The sequence below is a fragment of the Dromaius novaehollandiae genome, chromosome 1, assembly GCF_036370855.1.
Source record: "Dromaius novaehollandiae isolate bDroNov1 chromosome 1, bDroNov1.hap1, whole genome shotgun sequence".
NCBI classification, from domain to species: Eukaryota; Metazoa; Chordata; class Aves; order Casuariiformes; family Dromaiidae; genus Dromaius; species Dromaius novaehollandiae.
The window spans coordinates 201,412,310-201,431,031 of record NC_088098.1 but is presented as its reverse complement, the minus strand read 5'-3'; the positions used below and the strand labels follow the sequence as shown (position 1 = coordinate 201,431,031).

General features: G+C 38.8%; 1 protein-coding gene across 2 annotated transcripts in view; it reads left to right on the top strand.

Annotated features, from left to right (window-relative positions):
* Positions 1–493: 493 nt before the first annotated feature.
* The window catches only part of CUL5 (cullin 5), a 35,467-nt gene continuing 17,238 nt past the window's right edge, over positions 494–18,722 (top strand). Inside the window, exons 1-8 of one of the 2 annotated variants that reach the window (XM_064505059.1) lie at positions 494–855; positions 7,599–7,708; positions 10,023–10,122; positions 11,525–11,701; positions 14,512–14,653; positions 15,700–15,845; positions 15,922–16,002; positions 17,163–17,256. In XM_064505059.1, coding sequence (XP_064361129.1) covers positions 832–855; positions 7,599–7,708; positions 10,023–10,122; positions 11,525–11,701; positions 14,512–14,653; positions 15,700–15,845; positions 15,922–16,002; positions 17,163–17,256 — 874 coding nt within the window. In that variant the 5' untranslated portion in view covers positions 494–831. Of the gene's footprint in view, positions 856–6,834; positions 6,868–7,598; positions 7,709–10,022; positions 10,123–11,524; positions 11,702–14,511; positions 14,654–15,699; positions 15,846–15,921; positions 16,003–17,162; positions 17,257–18,722 lie in introns of those variants that run through there. The other variant, XM_064505060.1, reaches the window with a different exon arrangement.

Sequence of the window (18,722 nt, the reverse complement as noted above, 5' to 3'; positions counted from 1 at the left end):
AACCCAAGGGCACGCGGGGGGACGACGATACATGGCTCAAGCCCTGTTTCCGCGGGACGGCGCGCACTGGTGCGAGCCCAGCCCGGGCCTTCGCCCATCGCAGCCCACGCTCCGCGGCCTCCTCGAGTAAGAGGTGTGTTTATTTTCCTGCATATAAGCCACATTCTTCAGCGCCTCTGTTTACAGAGCTCTAAAATCCCGGCGCTGTGCCAGGGAGGAAATAACAGGGCCCGTTTCCCTAGGAAGCAGGGGGGTGCGGAAAGGTCGGGATGCCCCCGAGGGGCCTGTGGGGTGCCGGCCGCAGGGCGAGGGCCCGGGCTGGGGGCGAGGGCCCGGGGCCGCGGCCCCCGCGGAGGACGGCGGGGCGAGCCAGGCGCGGGGGCGGCGGGGCGGCTCGCAGGCCGCGCTAGGCCGCGGCAGGCCGCGGCAGGCCGCGGCGGCGGCGGCTGGCGGCGGCGGGGCGCTAGGGGGCGCCGTCGCCGGAGCCGGCGGCCGGGCGTGCGCGCTTGGCGGCGGGCCGGCTCCTCGGCGCCGCATCATGTGGGCCGGCCCCTTCCATGGAGCCGGGGCCGCTGCCGAGCGTCTCCTGGGCGGACGCCGCCATGAGGCTCTGAGGGGCGGCTGCGCGCGGGGGAGCGAGCCGGCCGCGCGGCGCAGCGCCCCGAGCCTCGCGCCGCCTCGCCGCGGGCGGGGGAGCCCAGCGCTGCGGGCGGCGCCGCCGCTGCCGCCGCCGCGGGTCCGGCCGGGCGGGCGGCCCGGGGCCATGTAAAGCGGCAGCGGCGTGGGGGAGCCGAGCCGCCGCCGCCGGCCGCGAGGCCCCGCGGGGGGAACATGGCGACGTCTAATCTCCTAAAGGTGAGGGCGGGCCGCGGCCGCCGCTGCTGCCCGCGGGGGAAGGCGGCGGCGCGGGCCGGGCGCCCGGGGCTGCCCCGCTTCGCCGCCCGCGGGGCCTGCGGGGGCCGGGCGGCGCGGCCGGGCGGGACAGGCCGCGGCGGCCGGGGGCTCGGGACGGGGCCGCTCGCCGCGGCGACCCCGCGGCCTCTTGGCTCCCGCGAGGCCTCCCCCCCCGCCCCGGCCTTCCCAAACGCGCCGTCGGGAAGTGCCGTGCTGATCGGGCAGGACGCGGTGTTGCCCCTTTGGTTTAGGTCCTAAAGCCCTCCACGTAGAGAAAATTAGTTTTAAGTTGAGCCAAGAGTTGAAAAACGCCTTTACAGGGAGCAGGTGCTGTTACTTGGGTGCCTTTTCTCTTAACTGGGATTTTTCTGCAAAGAGAGGCTCCCCCAGGCCTTTCAGTCACGTTAAGCAGCTTGGCTGCTCGCTGAGGTGTTTCCAGGCGCTTGCCCCGCATTTGACAGATGTCCATCGTCCCAAGCTGCGGCAAATTTTAGGAGAAGTTTTCACTGTGGCAGTCTGGTGTTCCAGTTCAGGACTGTCTGTCCAAATTTCGGTGGCACGTGTGTGGATCGGGCTGTGTGCGGCCTTTGAGGCTGTGCCAGCACATGGAGAATGGGCCTGCTCTAAGCAGCTGTTACCAGTGCCTCCAGTGAGCCTTTCTAGATCCTGAGTGTAGTTACGGCGAAAGGCCTGTGAAAGGTTGCTACGTTTAACTTTATCAGCTAACAACTGAACACTATATATAATATATAGTCTGTGTTCAACACCGTGTATTTTATTCAAATATGATTCTGGAAAAGTGCTGCTTACATTTTAGCAAGCTGACCTATTTTGGGTGTGTTGGTTTGGCCTGAAGCTGCTGATTGTGTTACTCTGAGACGCTCAGTGTGTAGAAATGAGAAATAATTGATAGCCTTGTTTCTTCCTGGTATCCCGAAACAGGTTTTGGTATCAAAAAAAAAATCGTAAAAAAAAAAAAACTTGAAATATAATTGAAATGAGTTTTTATTCATCTCTCTATTTCTTTTTCTTCCTGTGAAAATGGGTGGCCAGATTTTTAAACCAGATAAGACCTTAATCCAAGTCTAACGTGGAAGAATCCAAGAATTCTGGTAAAAAATAATAATAATAATGCCCCACAGAGTTATTGAGACAAAATATGTTTGTGTGGGTTTTTTTTTCTTTTTGTGGAAGAGCATCGTTTTAGAGCAGGGCTCAGATAGTTTATCTACTCGATATTGTTTTAGTCCATCGCTTTGCAGTATGTCTAAGGATTTCTAGGAAGACTGACACACGCGTTGAGGAGACGTGTGACTGCGTAGCCCTTAGCAGCTAGAAGACGACCGGTGAGGTTTGTCAGCCTTCCACTTCAGCTGTTCTGAAAAATGTTAGGTGTACTGTAAGTGAAAATACAGTCAAAGATTTTGATTCTGTGAGAGGATTCTTACTGAACTGAAGCCTTTGTATGTGACAGCTTGACAACTGGCCTTTGAATCATTAATATTTTATATTGACAAAAAGATGCACAGTGTGTTTTAGGGCAAATGCTACGGAGATGCTTAGAGTAGGCCTTTCTGGTGACTTGGGAGTGTTTTTTAAACAATGTAACTTAGTAATTAGTGAGTTTCCTAAAGACAATACAGTATGAGCGCTACATTACAAAGAGGAATAATTAGACAGTGATTTTACTTTGTTTATAATGACACAATAAACCAGTGAGAGAGTTGGAACTAGATAAGGGCTTTTGTTCCACAATTCCAACACTCAATGCACTCTCAGAGAAGCAAACTGTTGATTGAAAGTCAGTGTTGTTGCCAGTGCCTCACACTGGGGGGGGGAGGGCAGGCATATCCCCTACACAGTAAAAATCCTTGGGGTGAGAAAGGAGAGGTGTTAAAATCTTGAGGTGGTTCTGTATTTTTCCAGATTAGCCTGCATAATCAAATATAAGCCAGGTTTAGGCAGGTTTTATTTTTGCTAGGATAAACAGGAACAAAGAGTTTTCTCTGGTTTTCACCCACCTTCTCTTGACCCTCTACATAGTTGAGAAAATGAAGTGAAATACCTACTACTAGAATAGGAAAGGAGTATTAATTGAATTGAAATCTGACTAACTGTCATCATTCTAGAGGGCAGCATTTAAACTCCACTAGTGCTTGATTTTTCTCAATTGTAAACTGTGTTTGATTTTTAGTGAGAAGCATGTTTTTAGAGTTCCTTCTTTAAATGCAAAATTAGTATGACCAGTCATATGTTGAATCTTAATAAGATGCAAGAAACTTCAGTGTGATCAAAATATTAAATTATGTAGGAGGAGTTTGTACCCTAGCTATAGCAGGACTGCTGTCCCATATTAAGGCTGTGACTTTTCTGTAGGTGGCTGAGGCTTTGCTAGATTAGTTCCCTAGTACTTTTTCTTTCAACATACCTGTGAGTTTGACTCTTTTAAAGTGGAGTGCTTTGTTTCAGGGGATGTGTTGGACTTGCAACCTGTTCACTTTGCAGTGACAAAACCAATCTAAACCAATTCACTCATGTGACATGAAGATACGTGAGTTTTCCTGCAGTTCCTGGAACAGCGAGCATCTGAGTTTACTGCAGCACGGAGAAAACCTGTAGCTGTATGTATGCTAGCACATCCTGGCATCTCTATGGAGCCTTACTGGAGGTGCTGGCAAATTCAAGAGTCGGCCTTTGCAATTGCAGGAGCGGAATTTGACCCTGGTGTTAGGAGGGGAGAAACAAAGCAAGCAGCAGATTTTCTGTAGGCTTAAGTGAAACGAGAACCACAATTTACCTTTCCATTTGTTTTAACTGTTTTTCTTGATCTCATGACCTTTGTCACTGACAACTGGACAGATGTCTGAAATTTTTGGATTCTTCAACCTAAAGTAAATATTTCCAGATCTGTGGTTTACATTTGTCTGTTTCTTCCTGGCTATTTCCAGTTAGGATATACTTAAGGTACTAGCAAGGATTGTGCTCTAGTTAGTTACATAGCAAAGCTTTCTCTGTGGCTACTTTTCTGTTTCGTGTCATAACTTCACTGCAATCATTACACTAATTTTTAGAGCTGCTAATAGCAGAGACAAATCTGATTTTCATGCTTATTTCAGTCTAGGGACCCATATTTCCTGCTTCCCCTCTGTGAGCTAACCTTAGGATGGTATCTGAAAATGGTGCAGTAGTAAAGTCAAAGATGTTATTGAAATGTGCTCTTATTGTAGAGGATGTCTCTTTTTTACAGTACTGTTTAGAGCACCTCTGACCAGGACTGCATTTATATGTGGCCCAGAATACAGACAGTACACAGTTTAAAAAAAACAAAAATGCCAAAAAGAAACAAAACAGTTCCTGCCCTAAAGAGCTTAATGTCCAAAGAGACGTTTTGGAGTACAGAGGGCCAGTTGCATGGAGGTTGCTAGGACTTGCCTGGGTCTGGGAATGGAACCCCAGTTCCAAATCGAGTGCCTTGCTTGCTATATTCTGCATTTTGTGCAGCAATTCTGCTTGCATTACTGTCCTAACTCTCCATAACACTCACCAATAGCATCCGGGAGGTTTCTTAAATGCTCTGTAAAATATAGCACTAAGGTGCTTATGTATGGGAGTGAGGAACAGAAAAAGTTTGAAGAGTAGTGTTGTAGTATATATTTCCATATAGTACATAAAATAGTATATATTTCAAGTGGAGTTAAGTGTTAAAATGGAACTTAGCATGTCTGTGAGCAAACTTAGTGTAGTGACTTTTGAGACCTAGAATATTTCACAGAGTTATTTTTCAAAGCATTAAATGTTTAACTCCTAGAATTGTTACTTAACTGGGGTGTTGCTGTTGATCCTAACACTGCTCAGAAGTCACTTAAGGGTGCGGATGGCCCAAGAAAGTGGGAAATGGGCTCTTGCTGTTCTCTAGGTCACTGGTGCATATGTAACTTTGGTAACAATTAAGAATTAGTGCTGTCTGACTTCTTGTTCTTCTGTAAATTTGGCTTTGCACTTTGAGCCTTTATTCTAGTGCACTAGTAGGGACAGAAGCACTGAATGTGAGTGATGCACAGTAAGTCGTATTAGGCACCTTTTCTTGTTCATAATTTCAGGAGGAACGGCTAAGATTAGTGGTCATGAAAGCCTGACGCTGTTTGTAGACTGTTGAATTGTTTATTGAAATTAAAGAATAAATTTAGTATAGTGGGATTTTTAATACAATAATTTTATTTCTGTTTAATTTGAGAATAAAGGAGAAAGTGTGAAAAGGCCTTACTTCTATTAAACTAGTGGAAACCGAATAACCTGTAGGAAGTAAAGTTAGAAACTTTCCTAATGGCATTTTTTGCCAGGGTTTATCAAAGGAATTCTTTTGAATTAGGTAGATGGTCATTGCAACTGAACATACTGTTTTTACAGCTGAAATAGTTTAATGTATGCTTAGAGTTTACTAGGTAATCATGATGTATATATCATATAAACAGCAGCATGTGCAAATACTGTTTTTTTCCCCCATGTTTTACAATAAAACTAGTCTTAGTCATAACGAGCATATTCAGTTTTTATCTTCAGCTATGCTCAGCAAAGGTCTGAATAAAATGAATGTTCTCTTTCGCTTTTCCAAAACTGTAGAACAGGCTTTTCACCTCTTCTAGAAAACTTATGGGACCTACTCTGAAGTCTCACCACAAAGGAAAACTTTTGAGGAAGTTAGTGTTACTTATTTTACAATGCCTTGCCTGGAACCTGCGTGCCAGTTCTTTCAAGTTCATTACCCTGCAGAAAGGGACTGGGAGCAGAAATACTTTTGAACCGAGATTAATTGTTTTCACAGGATTGGGAAAGATGAGAGCAAGTCATCAAAGTCTGAGGAGTAATCGTAAAGCCAGTCCTATTTGGGGGAAGCATGTAGTCAGTGATTTTCCGAGATGATGCATTCAAACTTTTTTTTTCCCCTCTCTCTCCCAGAGGAGGATAACAGGCAAAACTGTCCCTTCGAATTGCACGAACAATGAGAAGTATTTTCATAGATGTTGAAAGAATTCTAAGCTTCCTTGGACAGGGGCTGCTTCCTTGAGACCACTGTTCAGTACCTACCACAGAGGTCTGATAATGCTGTGAGGTCTCCAGATGCTATTGCAGTAAAAATAGGTATTGTGATGCCTGTTGCATCTTTATAATGTAAAGCTGAGACATCTTTGCGCTTAAGAGCAGCAGGGGATACTGTTCTCCAAACTGCACTTATTCTGAATATTGAATAACAGATTTAATTATAGATGTCCATGTATGACTTAATCCAGAAGAAGATGGTTTAGAGAATATGGCATGCTGCTAATACTTTCTTGTCTAAAGAGATGTTAGTGGCAGAAGAGTGCACTTGTCAGATTTCCAAGTACTGAGAATATATTATTTGCTATATTCAAAGAAGTAAATTTGGTCAAATTTAATATTAGCAGCCAAGACAATGATCTGTTTAAAAGTAAACAATGTGTTGTGGCAGCACACTGGAGAGAATTTACCCAATAGCCTTTCTGCCACAGATCTCCCAACCAACATATATTCTTTTTTTAATTTAAAGGCTTTTCTTTTTAAATTTGGAGCTGTAAGCAAATAGGATTACTGCATATGCAGTAAAACACTGTTACTTTTCTCTCTTTAAAGTTATTTTTTTATGGAAGTCTATATATACTACAAATAATCACAGTAATATCGGAGCACTGGATTCCATTAGCTTTCCTCTTAGTTTGTGTAGTGAATTTGAAAAAATATATTGTGCTGAAAGATCTAATCCATGGTGAATTTTTTTTTTTTTAAGCCGCTATTCTGATGGTAGTTTTGGGTGTCATACAGCCAATGGCCAATTAACCCACAGGAAGGGAGTCTGTTATATAACAGCTCCTATGTTTCTCCTATTCCTTCCTCCCTCTTTGCTGCTGAGGTCAAAGGCACAGTGGAGAGAAAAAAGGCATGTGGCAACATCCACAGGTATTATTCCTGATTCCTGTCTGCCATTTTGATCATGGTAATTTATTCAAGGCAGTTTTGCAGCTCTGCCTCTTGGCTTGTATTGTGCATGTGTTGGTTGGGGCAGTGTTGCTCTCTAAGTAGCCTTCATGATGTCCATGTATAACCCTAGAATGATGATGTTCATTAGTCGATGAAGAACTTGTTATGTTCCAAGTAGTGCAGTGAATTAGGGAAGAAACTGGCAATCTGCTTCTCTAAGAAACAAATACTGGTTCTGGCATTTTTAAAAATAGTACTTACTGTGAAATGTGTTGTTTAGCTTTGGTGTTGTAGTTCAAATGCCAGGTTATACAAGATACCTCTGCAAGGAAGATATTTTTCTTATCCATGAAAACTGTAATCGTTGAAGATAAGTTTAATAAGCTATTTTATTACCGATACATTCCATATTAAGTTTCATACTGGGTATGTATAAATTACTCTTTGTCAACAATCTTAAGAAATCCATTAGTTTAGAAAATGAACTTTTTCAGCTACCTAGTGAATTAGAGTCCCTCAAATCTTAAAATGAACTTAAGAGGGAAGTTTACAAATTGTATTAAGTATTTGGTCTTTTTGCCACTTAAGTGTTCTTTATGCTATTTTTTTTAGCTTGAATCAAAAGTAACTTTAGAAACAAAGTACTTCCAACAAATTAATTGATGTAAAGGTTAGATTTTGCTTGACTGTCATTTATTTTTTTGTTTTAGAATAAAGGTTCACTTCAGTTTGAAGACAAATGGGATTTCATGCGCCCTATTGTCCTGAAACTGCTACGTCAGGAGTCTGTCACAAAACAGCAATGGTTTGATCTGTTTTCGTAAGTAATTTTTTAGCCTCTTGCACCCTTCTGTGTAATAGGAATACAGTTATGGTACTGCTTCTGATACAGAAATCAGATGATGCAGACTATGCAGGAATACGCAACAAAAATTTTATTCTATTCAGTTTTATTAAGTGGTAATTGGGCATACATCTCTGTAAATGTGCAAAAGTAGTATTTTACTGAGATTCAGATCTTGCAACTAGGATGGAGACAGAATAGCAGAGTTTATGACTTCAGCTGATCATAGAAAGCAAATTTTGTACCTGCTCACAAAGTTGTTAGAATTCGAGAGAAAATGTTGTTTACTGCTTTAGTAGTAAGTTCGTGTAAAGGCAGTCTGCCAAATGTGTTATTGTGGTTTAAATGAGTTTTGTCTAAAATAACTAAAAATACCACCAAAGTAAATGGTAATGCAATTTCACTGGCTTTACATGAATGAGTTAATACCTGAAGAATAACCTATATAATATTTTCAGACATTATTTGCATTATTGCACTTCCAAAAGACCAGCACCATTTCCTGTCTGTTAGATGATGACTCCTTATCTTAATACACATCATGTGATCCTCTGTCAACAGAATATGGAAGTGAATTACAACATATGTATCTAAAGTATATCTAAAATAATCTGTGTCTCACATAAAGTTATTTTTCCCACAAATACAATTGCAGCTTAAATCTGCAGTTTCTCCCTCTGCTTTTTAAAACTTGTCATAAAAGTTGATTTTATTTGAAATGCAGTCTTCGTGCAGGCTACGTCTTTATTGCTCCGTTGCTGAGAACAGTGCAGTGATTCTCTTTCCAGCCGTCTTCCTGCACCTGTCTGACATGTGCCAGTCAAACAGAAAGGCAGTGTGTCACGTAGGGAGTTTTAATATCTTATGATGTCATCACTGTAGTAGTTGCCAGAAACAAGGTGTAGTTAAGGTACAAATTCAATATGAGTCATTGCTTTCATTTTCTAGTAACTAGGTAAATAATTCTGCTTTTGAGTTGCAATTTTCCATTTATTATTTTGCTAGCAGACAAGTTGTTGAATACAACTTAGGTAACTTTATGGCTAACTTAAGGATGTGAGGGAAAAGAGTCCCACTCTGCTAGGTTCCTATTTTTGAACTGTGCTCTTCGTTAAGCTTGGAAAGTGCCTTTTTTAAATAAAAGATCTAAAGCTGTAGGTGTCTGGTACCTCTCTCTGACTAGAATATAATCATCCAGTATTCCTTTTTGACTGATGTCAGAAAATGGTGTCATCGTGAATACACTAGCACCTTTTCTGCATGTGGAAGTTGCTCAAGTCTCACAAGTTAGCTAGACCTCTGTATGTCTTTGTTCGTGTAAAAGGAACTACTTTTTTATTAACCTTCTACGTTTTTGTCTTTTGAGTTAAACCAAAAAAGTTGCTCTTATACTGAAATAACTATATTGATTTAATAGGAACAAAGCCATACCTTTAGATCATATAGTTGCTTTCCCACAAAGGCATTGTCTTATTACTGAGAGAAGGAGAAGAAAAAAAGCAGCAGAAAGTAATGATTCAAAAAGAGGCTTGGCGGGACAACTTATATGTGATGATATAATTAAAAGTGTAACTTGCTTTATATATTCTTTAGTAAGGAAATAACATAGGAGTTAGACTTGCTGGTCTGCCAGCTAGGAAAAACAGGAATGTATTTGCATATTGATTAAAACTTATAAATAGACTTCTGCTTTGTGATGCTATTTGGTAGCTCTTCTGCAGTAGAGCTGCACTTCAAAAAGCTATCAATGTCATGAAATCTTAAAGTGATCTTATTAAACTAATTAAAGCTCCTTTTAAATTACCTGATACCCATGAGCTCAGATTTCTTACAAAGAAGGTCAGTTTCCTTTGTAGCACAAGGAATTTGTGCTTTGAGTAAAGGAAACTGAGTGAAGGCTGCATCTTAATGAGAGTATTTCAGAATAATATGGGCTGAGTAGCAATACTTCTGCTGGCAAGTGATTTCTGTCTTAGCCGAAGAAAAGCTTTAAGAATTGTCCTTAATGCAATAAGAATTATTGAATAGATATGAAAAGAAAATTGCCCGTAATCTGTTCTTAGATAGGTTGCCATTACTTGCTTCCCAGATTTTCTTACAGCTTCAGCCTTTTCTCCAAATAGTTTGCTTGCATGTGTCACTGAGGTCTAACCACATATTGTTTGACAGTGATAAATAAAATGTGCGTTATTTTCTTAGACTTACTTAAATTATGACTGTTCAAACTTCATACATAACTGCAGTAAACTTCACATAGTTCTTACTAAAAGGTAGATAAATTGTTTTCTAGAGATGTACATGCAGTTTGCTTGTGGGATGATAAAGGTCCAGCAAAGATCCATCAGGCTCTGAAAGAAGACATCCTTGATTTTATTAAGCAAGCACAAGCAGTAAGTCCTTAACCTTTCATAACTTCTGTTCATATCGGGGGGGGGGGGGACGACAAACAGTTTGAATTTTCTTTGCATCCAAATGCCTTGCTTTTTTTTGTTTGACATTTTGTGATGTTCTGGAGATCATGGTTACTCTGCAAACTTTTATTGGCAAGAAGACTTAGCCTTAGCATTTGCCTTGGCTCATTGTTTTCTCACAGTTCTTGAGACTGGAGTGGGCAATGATTGCTGTATTATATATATTTAAAAAATTACAGCGTTATTTTCGTTTATCCAACAGTAGTTATGGAATCATCTTTTGGTTGAAAACTCTTTCTTGTTTTTCTCTGTAAGAAATTGCTCTGAAAAATATCCTTTTTTAAGGAAGGAAACACTTTTATTATTTTGTATAGCGTCAGTGTTACACTGACGTGTTCATAGATGGCTTGAGAATAAGTCACATGTACAGCACACTGGAAGTATTATCTGGGCTATCAGCCTGGCAATCTTTGCAGGCCAGTTTTGTGGGCTCCTCCTAAATAACTGAATGCATCAGTAGGTTCAAAACTAAATTTCTCTGTTTTTAAAAGGTATGGCAAAAGGTGTTGTCTGGAAAAAGGGATTTAAAAGAGGGAACTGGTATGAGATAAAAAGATACCCATGACAAAGGTTTGGAAAGGAGAAAATAAAAGACTTCATTTGATAGTCTTTCTTTAGTGAAAAGATTTATCTCATTATGGATTTGTTCAAAGGAATATATTTTTTTATGTAGGCCTTGATATAACCAGGCACTCAAATGTTGATTTGATGTTCCAGCAGCTTGCTTCGATTCATGCATGCATAAAAGCATTGCTGAATTGGGGCCTCTGATGTGGTCTGTGTTGGCTGTTGTTCTGGAGACCTTTCTTAGGCATTATGATAGCTGTTGCACAATGTAGTAGCCTCCAGGCATTACTAAAATATAAATGTTAACTAATTATGTACATGTCTAATAGAAGGTTAGTAGATGCCACTGAATTAAACTTCCCACTGTATATAATAAAGCATAATCCTTACAGGGTTTTTTTGTAGATGTAGTTGTACCAGTACAGGCCTTTAAGACCAAAAGTTTTAATCCCGTTTGACTTGCAGATGGCTTTTAAAAAAAAAAAAAAAAATCCTTTGGAAAATTTCAGCCTACTGATGATTGATTTGCTGTTACGTTTTACTACCTGTTAGAAATAGTCCATGTGCCACAGGTTAATAACCACTGCTTTAAACTAAATTAAATGGCATTTAAATATGTAGACCTTCTTATTCTATCTATATATTTGCATCTTACATGGGAAAATATTTTTAGTAAGAGAAGTCAATCTGTATTTTGTGCTTTTTACAGAAACTTGTTTGTAAATGACCTCTTCTCTCCCCCTCCCACTTCCAGAGAGTGCTGAGTCATCAAGATGATACAGCTTTGCTAAAAGCATATATAGTGGAGTGGCGCAAGTTCTTCACGCAGTGTGATATTTTGCCTAAGCCATTTTGTCAATTAGAGATTACTTTAATGGGCAAGCAGGGCAGCAACAAGAAATCTAATGTAGAAGACAGTATTGTTCGAAAGGTAAGTGATAGGTATTGCAAGCTGTTCTGCTTACAGCAGTAGTACAGAAGGTAATCTGTAGCTGAAGATGAAATTGTGCCAGTTGCATGATACAATGTCTCGCTTTGCTTCAGTGTGAGGGTCAGAATTACAACCTTGCAACTTGATTATTCCTCTCCACAACAATTTCAGTCTGTTGCTTCTACAGTTTTGCTTTTTTTAGGTGATTAAAGCAGTTCTCTTTATGTAATGATAATAACAATAAAGTTATTAAAATAGTTGTGACAAATCCTAGTAGAATAGCAATTATAAATTTACCTGCTGTCTCTATACTTGTGACTAGCAGATTAGTATTTCTCCTCCTGATTCCTTAGGCCAAGATCTTGACTGGGGCATGTCTTTGAATTGTACTTAGAAACAACTCAGTACTGTTATCTTAGGTTAAATGTGGCTATTTATCTCCAAATTTCCCTTTTTTCCTCCAAACTCTGTCCGTTAGTTTAACATCTTTAATTATTCATTTTCATTGCAGAAATTATCTGTAGGGCAGTAAAAGTTCTTTAGCAATCTTCCATTTCGTATCAGAGATCATATTAACTATCTTCAGGATGGCCAGGAGGAGCAAAATAGCTGAAATGGCCAACTTCTGGTGGTTCGTTTTTCCTTCTTCCTCTGGTTTTGGAATCTTATCCTCCATGCCTTCTGAAGAAAAGGAAGAGAACAGCAGCAACAAGAGGAATCGCCACCTCAAGTTACCTTTTTTTTAATGTGTATTCATTTTTTTTCTTGGAGAAAGCACATGCTTTTATTAGGCTCTCTGAGTCCTGGTGAACTTGAACTCTTAACTCTGCTGTGTGCATTAGGTAGGAGACTGAAAAATTAAATAAAAAATAAGGTGGGGCTGAAAAAGTCATGAGGAGGAAGTAGGAGAAAGAACTGGCATCTGGCAGTTTAGATACTGTTCAAGACTGGAACTGATGAAGAAGCGTCCATCTTTCACATGTAGTCTGGTTAGGACATCTCACGATTGAGTCATGGAAGCTCTACCCTATTTTATAATTTTTTTTATTCACTGCTGAAGGTCATTTATTATTTCTGGTGTCATTCTTAGTAGCTTGTTAAAAAGCACCTTTTGAAAACTTTTCTTATATTTGAGAAGTTCTTTATATAAGCACCCAAAATCATCTCTATTTTCCTTCACATATCTCCATAAAATTCTTCTTTTCTCATAATGTCTAAAGACAGTTTGACCATGACAAAGCTGCTGATAGACCTACTGGATTGGCTGATATTATCTCACTGTTTTTTTTCTCCATTTGTTACCCATTTCAGCCCTTGTAAACTCATTCTGTAATTGTACAGCGCAACTGTAATGTGCATATTGATCATGTTAAATTAGGGAAAAAAGTAATTGAGGATACACAATTAAATAAAGCTATGCTTTATGAATGTTCCAATGTTTTGAACACTATTTTCCTTCCACATGTGGAAAGGAATTATAACATGACTCCAATGTCAGAAATGGAACTTAAGTGAAATTAAGATACGGTTATGGCAAAATTCAGAATAAAGGATGGTAAACTTTTTAACTCTCCCACATGGATATCTGACTTTTAGCAGGTGCTTGTTGTGTTAAAATCTACAATGTACAAAGCAAGAATGGAACAAAAACATATAATGTTTACAGTTGTTTGTCATACAACTGTGCCAAATCTTTCTAAGTATGTTTTTAGTAAGCTTATTCACAATAGTGAAATAAAGTTTGAATTTGTAAATTTAATGCTGGCAGTGGAAAGCAGGCCTGGAATCCTAGGTTGAAGATCGGCCTGCTTAACTTGCATTCGTAGCAGTTACTATGATGCTTGAAGCTACTGTAAAATTGAGCTATCTTAAAACACTGAAATGGCATGAGGTTGATAGAAAATTTTAAAACTCATCTTTTGAAATTTGTTGTAATTTCCTTTGGTATTCAGTGGTTTTAAGTGGGGGAAAGGTCTATTGTAACTTGAATTCAAAAGAGAATTAATACTTGAACAAACATGTAGTGTGCTTAGAGTATTTATTACTGAACAGCTGGTGGAGCTTAGGTGGGCCTAAGTTTGTCTTGCCAGCAAGCTTTTAGTGTTGCTCAGCTGCAGCACATTGGGTCTGATGATCAGGTGTAACACTTTTTGCAGAAATGTTAGTAGCAATCATTCAGAAATCACACAATGGAATATGAAATGCTCCCTTTAAAGTGCTTATTTTGTTAGAGGCCTCTGTCAGTGGTTTTAGAACTTTGCAATATTTAGGTCTGGAGTTCCTTTTCAATTATATTTGCTTTACTTGTGCATTAAACTTTCATATTACATTAATGCAATCCAAAAACATAGGTTTATTTCTTTACACAACTGTTTTGTGTTAATTGAGTTTTCATTTTATGTAAGACTGAGACCACTAAATGGTGAACTGTATTTGGATGTTTGGTTCCAAAGTGCTTACTGGTATTGCAACTTCTGACATATTCTGTTGCTGGAAATGTTACTTGACTCATTATCAAGAACTGTAGAAGTAATATAGAGTGATGGAAATAATATCTGAATCAAATAGTGAGTGCTTTCCCTAGCTGTCCAGTTACATGAAATAAGCTTAGAACATAAGCTGAATATTACTTCTGTTACAGGTCAGTTAGAACAAGATTAAATTCTAAGATAATTAAACTGTTGTATATAACTTGCAAATTATGTTATAAATTGCTTGATTTCTGTTTTCGATCTCTTGTATTTCATTTGCACAAACTTAGGTCTGCATATCCCTTTCTGACAGGATTTTTTTTTCTTCCTCTTACATAGCTCATGCTAGATACATGGAATGAATCCATATTTTCAAATATAAAAAATAGACTTCAGGACAGTGCAATGAAGTTAGTTCATGCTGAAAGACTAGGAGAAGCTTTCGACTCTCAACTTGTTATTGGAGTTCGAGAATCATATGGTATGTCTTGCAAAGACAGATCTCAGTTGCCTCCTCACTTGAGTAAATGAACTTTCATCATACAAGTTAACAATTGGGGTGGTAGGGTTGGAATGATTATCTCATCATTTTCGTATTGATTTTGTTGATGTGTGATATCAATTAAATTTAGTTGTAAAATATCTTTAACTTGGGAATGATTTTGCTCCACGTCAGTTTCTGCAAAATCAGTGTTTTCAAAGAGCAGATATCTTTTTGACCTTTTATGGTTGCAGAAGTAATCTTCTGTCTGTGCTCCTTATGGTACTGTCTCTGGTTCTTCAGACAGTTTGAAGGAGGAATGTTAAATAGCTGACATCTAAGACTTCAGGTCGTCTTCTTCTTTGCAAAAGATAGATCCATATATCTGGAACTTCTGTGGCACTTCACTGTTTTTCTGCCTTTATTTTTTTTATTATTTTTTTAAAACTCTGCAGCCTGTTAAATTAAATTTGTAGATGTGTTAAGTGGATTTACAGATGACTCGTTCTAAATGTTTTAAAGCATATTCCATTCTAGGGCTTATTTTATTGGTTTTCTGGGTTTTTTTTGTAACAGTCGAGAGCAAGGTGGAGACTTTTTTTCCTGAGGGTGCAAAGCGTTGCTGGGTGGCAAACACAATAAACTTACTGACTCCATGTGTAATCCTTGAAAAGGAAAAATCCCAAGTATAGAAAAAAATATCTAAAATGAAGATATTGGGATTCAAAAAACGTCTAAGAAAGTTGGATTGCTCAATGACATGGAGAAGCTTTTGCTTTCTTAGGCATTGTGCTCAGCTCTTTTTAAAACTTTCTGCTGTTGCAACTGTATTTGATTGTGTATTTTTAGTTACCGTGTTTGAACATCTAAAGCTCTGGAGATATCTGTGCATTTTTTTTCCAGGTCACTGTAGTAAATTTTAAAGTCTTTTAAATACAATCTTTTTAAATACAGTCTTTTAATACAAGACTCAATGAGAGACTTGCTTATTATTAGCCACATAAATTTCCAAGACTTGAAAGTAAGTTTGGACTTTCTTTTTGCAGTTAACCTTTGTTCTAATCCTGAAGATAAACTTCAAATTTATCGGGATAACTTTGAAAAGGCATATTTGGATTCAACAGAGAGATTTTATAGAACACAAGCTCCTTCTTATTTACAACAAAATGGTGTACAGAATTATATGAAATATGTAAGTAAAAATACTGTCAAAATTTTGTTCTGCAAGTGTTAGTACTTAAAGTGATTGCTGTTCTACTTTTGCACAGGCAGATGCTAAACTAAAAGAAGAGGAGAAAAGAGCACTACGTTATTTAGAAACAAGGCGTGAATGTAACTCTGTAGAAGCAGTAAGTATGATAGTGTAGAATAATGCCATGTATTTACATAGTTTTCTTGAATTGCAGTTTTGATCATTTTCTGTGTTACAGTATTATTTGATTGCAGTAAATCGATATGAAACTGTATTTATGTTTTTAAACCATCTACTACATTTTTTTCCACAAAATCTATATTACTTTCCAATCTGGCAACTTAAAATTTCTACAGATGTTTTAATTGTAAAAGCAGATTAAAAGTTCAGCTTTAAGGGCAGGTTTTTATTCAGATTGACTTTTATTCTTTCGTTTTGAGTCAGGTAGGATTTACAGACCAACCTAGTAGGTAAAGGGTTTCTTGCTGCTAATTTAGAATGTCTGAAAGTTATTGGTCATTGCAATCAGAAGGAGAAATGGAAATTTCATTAGAACTGTTCTGGATTTCCCCCTTTCCTAGACTGAAACATGGCCATTTAATACAGAAGATCTCGTCCTGCCCCCTCCCCCCCCCCCCCCCCCGCAATATTTTATACAGTTCAAACTGGAGGAAGATTTAACTTCAGTTAGTTCACAATTGTCTGTGTTGGAGTTAGTCCAGGATACCAGTTACTTTAAATAAATACCTCTAAATCTGAACTGACTGTAGTTGATTAGATTTTATTTTATGTCTTGTGTTAAGCTGTGAATTAGTCACTCTGCACAATCATAAATTGTAACCTGTGTAAAGGAGCTGACAAAACAGAGATGGTTCTGACCTGTACAAGCAGTTTCTGTGCTAGAGCTAACCTTAGTGTCTTGTTCAAGCCAACCAGCCTGGTCCAAATAGGGTATGCTGGAATGAGAACTATTCTTAGCTCTTGAATATGTACTTGGAAACTAAGTAGGGTAGTTAATGTTCCAAAAGTGATAGCTCCCTTGACAAAAAGAGGCTACAGAAATATTAAGCTGATTACTGGTTTGGAAGGGTTTACCACGTTTACTAACCTATGCATTTTAAAGAAATATAATGAGCTATATAGACTTTCTTCAAACTACAATTTTATGAATCAAGTATTGCCTTATTAGGATTAATTATTTTATACAGCACAGTTGATGAGAACAGGCTAGATCTTGTGTCACAGCAAAATTGAGACAGAACAAACTTTGGAGTTCAGATGGCTAAATGAGCTAATTCTGTGTTTAATACATTTCAGCTAATGGAGTGCTGCGTCAATGCCCTGGTGACATCTTTTAAAGAGACTATTTTAGCTGAATGCCAAGGCATGATCAAACGAAATGAAACAGAAAGTAAGTGAAGCTTCAATAACAGTGCAGGATGAACTCAGCATCAACAGCATAAAAATAGATTTGTTGGTAGATGTATCAAATTACTGTTCTTAATAGATGGTGGCAGTGTTTCACAGATTAAAATGTTACTGTATATGGGCCATTTTATCCCACAAAAATGACCATCATTGGTTAGTTGTTTTGGGTTTTTTTTAATATCACTTCTGAAATCTGTACCTATCGTACCCTAGTTGGAATGACTGGACAGCTCTCATCTTTCTTGAAAGAAAAGAATATTTTATGCTCTGTTTTCTTTCTTTTTCCCACAATTTGTTTTCCTAAGGTTGATGGTTGATAAATGCTGCATTTGTGTCACTTTTTACTTGTGTTGTTCAAATACAAACACGTCCCCCTTTTTTTCCTCCCACCTTCCCCCCTCCAAAAAAAGTGAAGCATCATTTTTCCAAGATATTTTTCTGAAAAGCAGAGAGACTTTTTTCTGTTCTGATTACTGGTGCAGCACCGATAGGTCAATGAATAAAATATCTCTGCAAGTTTTTTCATCTGTTTTTATAACCAGTGTTAGTATTGAAAATATTGCATGCCTTTTTAAGGTTTTCAAAAGGCTTTGTCACTTTGTTCCCAGAAATTGAGAGGTTAGTGTGGTTCAGAAGTCTTGTGTTGGTCCTGTACAATAAGCCAAGCTAGATAAGTCATTAAAATCTTGTAATTCTAGTGGGGAAAGGGGGGGAGGGGGAATAGTGTAATTATTTTTTGAAGGCTCAGTATCTTGCAGCCAATGATTTTTTTATTAATACTGTCTGTGTGAAGTTTTCATTTCTATACAAATGTGAAATTTGGAATTTATGGCTTTAAAACACCTAGAAAAGGTGCTCCTAAAGCTAGGATTTCAGAAAATATTTGACCTCAAAACTATGTCATACTCATCTGTTTGTCTAGAAGCACGATTTCTGGCAATAGTCCAGAGCTAAATCTAGAACGCCACCGAACTTCATATGAGTATACGTTTCAGCCTTCATAAGAGTACTGGAGGCTTATACAAATGCAGAGCTTTAGAAGGATTCATCTATAGCATCCAAACCATCCTTCTTCAGAAATTATGAAGTCTTCTCTTTTCTCGTGTTTGCCTCTGCCCCCGTGCTGTTGCTCGGTTTGAAATACTTCTGTTTATATTTGATCTATAAGAATGCGAGCATCGAATTCTTTTTTTCTATGCCTGTCTGTGCTGTTTAAAATCTTGCAGTGAAACATGCACGTGGGGAGTGGTTAAAGATTTACTTAAAGACTGCAACTATATGTAGTAGTGTATAAATCTGATAGTGTCCTCTGCTTGAAAGTATCCTCTGTTTTACCTCACTTGTGCATGAGCCTTCAACAGAAATCATTCCAAGGAATTTTACCATTTTTTTCTTTATCGTAAGTAACTGACCTAAGAGCTGTGGGTTTTTTTGACTGTGCTGGGTACT